The sequence below is a fragment of the Cupressus sempervirens genome, chromosome 9 (assembly GCF_028749045.1).
Source record: "Cupressus sempervirens isolate cs-2001-9-10 chromosome 9, ASM2874904v1, whole genome shotgun sequence".
Taxonomy (NCBI): domain Eukaryota; kingdom Viridiplantae; phylum Streptophyta; class Pinopsida; order Cupressales; family Cupressaceae; genus Cupressus; species Cupressus sempervirens.
Window position 1 is genome coordinate 434,079,523 of NC_143126.1, and position 8,873 is coordinate 434,088,395.

An 8,873-nucleotide genomic window follows, 5' to 3' on the forward strand; every position below is an offset into this window, starting at 1 on the left:
GATGTAGGAATGATAGCCTGGTATTTGATAAAAATCCAGAATGAAAATTGATTTCATTGAACACATGGTCGTAGAGATATGTAGCAAATAACATTTAAAAGTGCCAGAATATACTGACCTAGATTGTGATGTGCAACTTGTTTTAATTTTACATATAATTCTTTTAGTGTATCAAAAGCCTTTGAAGATAACTAAGCTAGCAATCCCTCAACCTTCACAGTAACTTAAGAAACTAAGGTTCGAAGGTGTGATTTCCTCAAGATTTAACATATGATTTCTTACTCCCAGCATGCAACATGTACAATTAATGGCATTTAATATTTATCTTGATCAATGATGAAGTATCATACTATCAAATGATTTAATTCTATATATTTCTTGCATTTTTTGTATATATATAAATGCACCGGAAATCCAACAAAATTCACACATCCGTATACCAAATTCTCATAACCACATCTGTATTTGTGCCCAGATCAGTAACTAAGCATACAGGGTTGGTTACTTTATAGTGTTGGGTCCATATAATTCTTATACATCTATTACAACAGGGTCTATATTTTGATTTCAGATATGGGTGTTGATTTGCTTGGTACATTATTTCACGTGGATTGGAGCACTCTTATTAGAGTGGAGCAGCAAGCTGTTGGTGTTTGTTTGAGGGAAAGCAATCCTAGAAAGGGAGGACTATAATGTTCCCTTCTTAGGTGATAGGTAAATTGAGCAGGGATTGGGCTATCGCCGGGTTCCCAAAGGCCAGTGGTGGAAAGTGAACCCAAACTGAGGCTTATGGAGTCACATAAGGGCTTTGCGAGCTGTCTTGAGTAGTTTGGAACAATCTCCTAAGGATTCATACTCTTTAAGGATTGTCTGGGAGTTGATGGGATGCATTGGGGAGCCTCAAGGATCATTTTGGAGATTTCCGTTGTAGTTCCTATTTTTAGGGAGGATCTCTATCTTTTAGGGGAGACTAGTAGTTGGCCTGCAGCATTCAAGCCTAATCCATGGATAAGCGGCTTCAGTCAAAATTCAGCTCCGAGTCTGGATGAGCACTTTATGAATAAAATGGGAAATATTAAAATATTTTCTAAGTTGGATTCAATAAAATTATTTTAAAGTGAACTTACATAATTACTTTAGTATTAAATTAATTAAAATATTGCATGACCTATTCAAATGTTGGGGATTAATCCCTCATCTGAGAAGGATCTTTCTCAATTCTATGAAATGATTTCAACTGGAGCAAGGCTGGTTGAAAATAAATTTTGATGGGGCCTCTAAGGGCTATATAATCAAGGATTGCGCTTTAAATACCTTGGCAAATGTGGCCAAGATATTGCTAGAAGGAACTAATAATGAGGCTGAAGTCCAGGTTGCTTTCTTAGCATTTCAAAAGGCCAAACAATAGGTAAGCTACAACTAAAGGGGGATATTTTAGTCACGGTAATGACAATTTTAAATGGCACCTCCCTGGTTTGGTTTCTGAATAAGTATGTAGAGATCATTAAAGCAATGCTAGATGAGTTTGAAAACTATAGTCTCTCATGTAAAGCAGGAAGAGGGCTACTGTGAGGTGGATGTGATGTCGAAAATGGGAATCAGATTATCAGATTTAGGGAAGGAAGAGATTACGGAAGATTTTAGAGAATTGGAGGGGGCATGATTGGACTGAGAAGAAGGGATTATTTTAATAAATACTCTCATTTTATTATTGAAAAAGGCATGAAGGCGAACGTTTGGTAATGGACAGTTGCACAATTTCAAATTGAAATTTAACTCAAGGCTTGACATTTATATTTCAACTTATAATCAATTGATTGGTGGTACTTACTTCACATTCATAAATGATGGTAGAAGTAATGATGTGATAATGAAGGATAAATGTGGCATTAAGGTCACGTGTGCAACTACATCGAGACTGGAGAAGGAAGAAAAGGGAATGATTAGGGATTAGAAGCCTCTGGAATAGGTGAGTTGTGATAAATGTAGATTGTTCTAGAATCACGTAGCATTTGCCTTCCCATTTCTGAGTAGAGGAGAACAGGGTGATCTTGGCAATCAATGGAGATAATGGAGGCGAATTTCACTTTGAAAAGCTTACACCAGCAGAGGCCTTTTTGTGGTAAGATCTCTTGTTGAAGGCTGAAAGGGATTTTCCTCTACAAGGAACCTAAATTTATACAGATTCTGCATATATTGTTGGGTAAACAGTTTATGCCAACTGATCATACATATAGAGTGAATGTGGATGTGTCCTCAGTTGTATTTGCATGGGCCCTTCAGTTAGAAACTAAGTCATCAAATTCTTCCCTGGAAAGCCCAAAGTCTGGTCCTTATCATATTCTTGCAAAACTCTGCCTAAATTCTGTCAGACGAACCCAAGACAAATTTTGCTGTTTTTATGGCAAATTTCCAAATCTGCTGCAGTACCCAGGCTGAATATTTGCCAAAATAAGTTCTTTATTAACTTTGTTCAAGTTTTTTTGGGTCTATCTTAGTCAATCCAATCCTCCAACCCCAAAATAGACCACTAAAAAGGCCAAAAAGAGAAAACATATGCCATCTGGACAAAAAAAAAATTAGGAAAGAAGTCACAGTGGCAATTTATGTCCAAACAGAACCTGAATTCAATACATATTCACCCCCAATTGATGCACACTTGCAGTTGACACTAGAAATGTGCAAAATAGAAAGCCAACAGATGCATTAAAATTTGTTTAAGGATCTCTTTGTGTGAAACAGAGCTTGGTAACAACAATCCTTTATTGTTGAAGGGCAGTAATTGGCAACAAGCACGAATCATGAAATTGAAAAAATTTGTTTAGGGATCTCAAAGTAAACAACAATTAGTAGATTGTAGATATTATGGAGAGACAACAAGTAGCAATAACAACAAACCATGAGCAATATTGGCTTAAAGTTGAGTGTTTGAAGTTTCAAACAAGGCAGTGACACAAGATAGCTATTTGGCATGGTGATCACAAGGGAACATACAGATAAAATCAAATGTAACATTGTAGCGAATGAAGTATACGGCATAAGATTAGGATGGCAAAGAGTTCAAGCATGAACATGAAAAAGGAAAGGTCAACATATTGGTTGCAAGTTAATAATTTGGAACGAGTGACTATCTAAATGAGACAGATGATAGATGATATTCTTGAAATTTTTTGGTGGTGCTGGCTAGTAAAGCCAACGACTCCACCTCAGAGACCCAACAAAGATAAGGTACTCACAGAGAAGATGCACTGATCAAGAATAAAAAGGAAGCAAAGACCTTGGCAAATAATGGAAAAAAAGATGCTCAACAAGAAAGAAAACCAAAAAAAAAACCCGTGAATGCCTGGCTTGTAGCATAATTCCATGGTTGTGCAAGAGACATCTAATTAATCATAACATTGACAAAGGTTACACCAAAGAAGTTGGTAATCACAATGTCCCCACCAAGGTCCTTGCCAACAACACAATCAAGCACATCAAAGAGCAATGTCAAAGCAATATTGGGATAGACAAACACAATCCAAATGCACACTATAACGTGCATCATCAGGCAACCATAATGCTCATAGAAGACACAAGCATTGTGTAGCAAGGTGAAGAGCTCATGAATAAATGCTACCAATAACCATGATATTATAGGAAAATATTAACATGTTGCATTTATATGTTATGGTATATCATATGCCCTATATTTTGTGCTGATGGAATTAGTCATGTGTTTATATTAATCCTTTAGCATTTAGAAGAAGGCATACATGCATAAAAATTCTAAATGGTTGCATGTAGTTTAGAAACCATGCATTGGGGACATGGGAATCTACAAGAGAAGATTGGAAAGTACTAAAATGGCGAAATTGCAAATAGTAAATACTAAGATGTGTAAGTCAAATAGGTCAAATATGACAGATGATTATGACTGATTTTATGGACAGTGATACTGTCATTCGCCACTGATTATATGAAACCCTTACACATTGAAATATACCATATTTGAAAATGGAATTGGATAATGAATTGTTAGATACATATGACAGTTGCACGACGTGAATTACAAACATGGAAACACCACCACAGAAACCCCTGTTCTGATATTCATTTAGTATAGCCAGTATAATCAGCAATACTGGATGCAATACCAGCTACAAACCCTCATCAATTGCTCATAGTAGTTTTGCGAATGATCTGTAAATATCCTTCAATCAGCCGAAAATATGTCTATATCTGATTTGCTTGAAAATGTTCTTAAAAAAAACACTTTTGAGACATCTAGGGACAGAAGACTTCCAGAAGAACTAAAGATGCTCAAGGGACTCTTGGCCATCCCTGTTCGTCCTGAGCTCAAGGGAGTCTCAGCCATTCCCCTTCATCCTGGTAGCAGTAGCAGTGGTGGCCATGGGACAGCCCTTCCCCAGGATGCCTCTGTCTCAGAAACACGGGCTTCAGATGAGTAAACACATCCCCGTGTTTCACTGGATTCTTCAGCCTTGGATGCTATGAGTGCCTCGTCAGCATCTTTGTATAATTGTTCTTCTGCAACTATGACTTATTCTCCAAGGACTAGTTGGTCAGGCAATTCTCCAAGATTTACCTTCCAACACACACTTGGTTTCAAACTCACAGTTCTTGCTTCTAATAATGAGAATGATAATCAATTTTTTGACAAATTTGATATGCTCCTCTCTGTAGCTACCCACTTTTATTGGGTGTTTCCTATAAGTTGTTATACAATGCAATCCCATTGACTCCCTCAGTCAAACACTCCCTCTATTGCATTGACATGTAATCAACTGCAATTCCTTAATTCCCTACATGCTGATGCAAACCATGATTAATCCAGTTCCATGGTAGTTACTGTGAACAACAGTACCGATTTACATCTCCTGTAGATTCATTTCAGAAAAAGCTGGAGAAATCAGCTTAGCATGGTCCCATGGAACAGCTGACTGTTGTTTTCCTCAGGTGCAGGTGATCATACATTCAATTAGAACATTGAATAATTTGTAATCTTGTCCTAAAATGGAGCGTCTGTACTTAGGGACTTAAAACTTCAGCTGTCGACAAGGAGAGAGGGCTAAATGTTTTGCAGTCACTGGCTAATCTCAAACTTGTCACATGATATTTTTCTTCACTCCTATTTAACATTTCTATTTTGCTTTTATCATCAAAACTTGTCAAGTAAACAAAGCTTAAAATTTGTTTAAATAGTAGCTAAAATTAAATATAATTGAAGACGAGGCATGGGCCATCTTGACACAAATAAGCCCATCTCAAGTATTCCAATAAATTTCCATTAGAATAATTAAATTAACTACTTACCACCACAGACAAAATCAAGCAAAGAGTAAGGGTAAGGATACAATGGTACTGAATAATTCCATGTTTTCTTTATAATTTTAATAAAGGCAGCCAACCTGATCAGGTTTAGCAAACATAGGCTAGGACCAGATACACAGAGACAGACAAAAAAGACATTTGACCTATTATTCTGATCACCTTCCCTTATGACTATTGCAAGATAGATAATATAAATAATGTTTATTCAAGTTAAAATAACTGTTGATCATAAGTCTGGTGTTGTCATCCAGTTCAATGACATCAATCACTAGCTAACATTATCTTGCTTAAGTCGTTATGAAGGCTAATAAAAGAACAGATTGAAATTTGAAATAGACCCTACCAACCAGCTGAGTGACCCAAAAATGGCTGAAAACTCAACTAATTTGAAACCCTCCTCACAAAACTGGCAGTGCAAGGTGGTGGAAAACATAATTTTTGGATAAAATTAAAAGAATAATCAACAGACGGGAGAATAAAATCTCCTTGTTAAGTGAAAACTGTGGACCTGGCTGATTTATGATTTGCCACACTATACGAAAAGGATATGTAGAGATTGGTTTGGAAAACAAAAGGGTTTTTCAATAATTCCCAGTAAGAATTTTCACCTAGAGCATGCAACTGTTATAAATGCACCTAACATTTAGCAGTTCAAGAATCCTAGAATTGGATGAAACTCCGAACATCTTGAATCCTTCATCTCATGCATGTATCTTATATTAGTGGCAGCTACACCGCAGAAGAACTGCATAAATACAAATTGTTCAGGTTGCAATTCCGAACAATTATAAATGTTGTTATCATAGTCTTTTTTTGAGAAACATTAAAAATGACAAGAACAGAAAATGTGTTGACGGTCAAACTGCCAAGGGCAAGGCATATGTGCGCAGACCTATTGAAAGCAACATTAATTCAGCTTGCAAAATAAAACTCTAGTGAACCATTGTTTCCCAGACTTCAAAGTACCTGGGCCAACGAGAGTTAGAGGTAGAACTTATTGAACTTGGGGAAATTTAACAAACTTATAGCAGCGGCAACCATAATTAAGGATGAAACATGACAAGGCGACTAAAGTGGACTAAGGTGTCAAACTTATTGCAATGTGTGCGCTTGCAGCACGCCCTTCCCTTTTAAAGTATACAACAAACACTTATGGCAGAGAGGACTCGGGTCCAAAACCTGGCAAGCATGGATTGAACTGCCTTTAAAACTACATGATTAAAGCTCTTTCAACCCAGGATCAGGTTGTAATGGTAATGAGGCAGTAGAAAGATAATGATTCTACTCAACATATACTGAATCATATTTAACATGTGCTGAATTTATAGTGTTATAAATTTGTGGAGTAACAAGTACGATCCATACTTTAGTCAACTCGTGGTGACAAGTTTCAAGAATGTACCTCGAATTACATCAAAGGTCACCCCAAAATTTCAAAAGAGTAAAAATTATTAACTTCTTTGATTAAGAAAACCCCTGCACCCACGGTATACAAATCAGCTATATGCTAAGTTTGCGCCACGATTTGATTCATATCTGTCCTATAAGAAAAATCCGATAGTTTCATATACCGGAACAAAATTATAGTTAAATTTAATCGCTTCAACGGAATCTACATTTAATAGTGCTTATTTCTGCACCAAGCCAAAACTCTTAAACCCCCTTCAAAAAAATTAAATCCAAGGCACCCAAAAAAGTTGACTGATCGTTGAGCTTCAATCGAGAAGGCAGACCCTCCCTTTACTTGTTCAGATTTCAAATTCAGTCATAAACGTTCAGATATATTCTGCATTTTTTTACGCTCACGTTTAGGGCAGAGAATATCCTTTCTTAAAAAAATATTAACATGCCGTTAGGACCATTGATGCGAAATGTACACGTTCTACAATCTAATGGTCATAAGACCTACAACCCCCATAATTCAGGGTTTTGAAAGACGTAACTTTGATATTCGAGGCCGCGATTGGTGACTCGCAATTGTAGACGTTTTCGCAAAGATAAAAACTATCTTTGAACGGTTTTCTGTGCTAAAGGTAAAGCTAGTGTTCTTTCTACTGTAGAAAAAATCATGGACTAAAACTGAAAAAAAATAGACTTTTCATCGGCAAGAGACCTCTGATCCAAGAAACATGACCAATCGGCTGCTGAGGAGGAGGTACGCCAGCCATTTCTAAACCTTCAAAATTTCAGCAATTGCGAACTAAAACCCTTCACCCTGTAACAGCTGCCATTTTTGCTCGCGATTTCTTAATAAATCCCCCATATGTAGGTTTACTAGGGGTAAAACTAATTACAACGAAAACTTCGTTTAACTATCCTTCTTTAAACAATAGTGAAAATAACACGTTGTATCTTGGTAACCCCACTTTGTCTTTCAAAAAAAAAACACGCCTCGCCTTCCCTTTTTAAATTTTTTAATTAGAGGAAGAAAATTAAATCTACAAGAAACAAATATACTTAAGAATCTAAAGAAAATTATACATACAAAGCTAATCTATCTTTTAGAGTCAAAATTCAAAAAAAAAAATATTAAGAATTAGCTCTTGAAAGAAAATTATACATATAAAGCTTATCAGAGCGTCAAAAATCTATCTTTTTTATTAAGAATTAGTGGTGTGTGAACACTTCATTTTAGAATGTGATGTTTATAATAATAGTATCTGTATGCACCATAAAATGGTCGCCTAGACTATGGGCCCCAAATTTTCTAAATCAATGGTGTGTAATATTTTATTAAATCAATTCAAATCAATTTCTTTGATCAAATTCAATTTGTTTTATTTCTAAGGTTGATCATTTTATCCTAAGTCTTATTTAATTAAAAGAACTTGCTCTCTTTTAATTAAATAAAATAAGTCCCCGTTTAATCAAAAGAAAACCTCTCTTTTAATTAAATAGTTCATCCACATTTAATTAATTAAGAGAAAAATCTCTCTTTTAATTTAATTAAATATTTCCTATTTAATTAAAAGAACTTGCTCTATTTTAATTAAATTAAATAAGTCCCCATTTAATTAAAAGAAAAACCTCTCTTTTAATTAAATAGTTCATCCACATTTAATTAATTAAGAGAAAAACCTCTCTTTTAATTTAATTAAATAATTTCTATTTAATTAAAAAGAACTTGCTCTCTTTTAATTAAATAAAATAAGTCTCCATTTAATTAAAAGAAAACCTCTCTTTTAATTAAATAATTCATCTACATTTAATTAATTAAGAGAAAAACTCCTCTTTTAATTTGATTAAATATTTCCTATTTAATTAAAAGAACTTGCTCTCTTTTAATTAAATAAAATATCCCACTTAAATCTCTTTTTGATGAAAAAGGAGTTAAAACAAATAAAAAATTAAATAAATCTTTTATCTACACTTAATATGGGACTTATCTTCATCATTTCTCCACTTTCTTCTCAACCACTCCACTTTTCTCCTTAGTGGATCTTTAGTTCACATGGATCATTATTTCTTCACCCTTGATTAAATTTTTTTTCCTCTCAATCTAGATCATCCAATATTCTTTATAAGGGAGAGTTCTCTCC

At 35.0% G+C, this 8,873-nt stretch overlaps 1 protein-coding gene across 13 annotated transcripts in view; it reads right to left on the reverse strand.

The window, feature by feature from the left end:
* LOC149539149 (pre-mRNA-processing protein 40A-like) overlaps positions 1–7,631 on the reverse strand; it is a 249,680-nt gene extending 242,049 nt beyond the window's left edge. For 12 of the 13 annotated variants that reach the window (XM_089800486.1, XM_089800477.1, XM_089800476.1 and 9 more), the window contains exon 1: positions 7,448–7,616. In XM_089800486.1, coding sequence (XP_089656612.1) covers positions 7,448–7,502 — 55 coding nt within the window. In that variant the 5' untranslated portion in view covers positions 7,503–7,616. Of the gene's footprint in view, positions 1–7,447 lie in introns of all 13 variants that reach the window. The other variant, XM_089800479.1, reaches the window with a different exon arrangement.
* Positions 7,632–8,873: the final 1,242 nt, after the last annotated feature.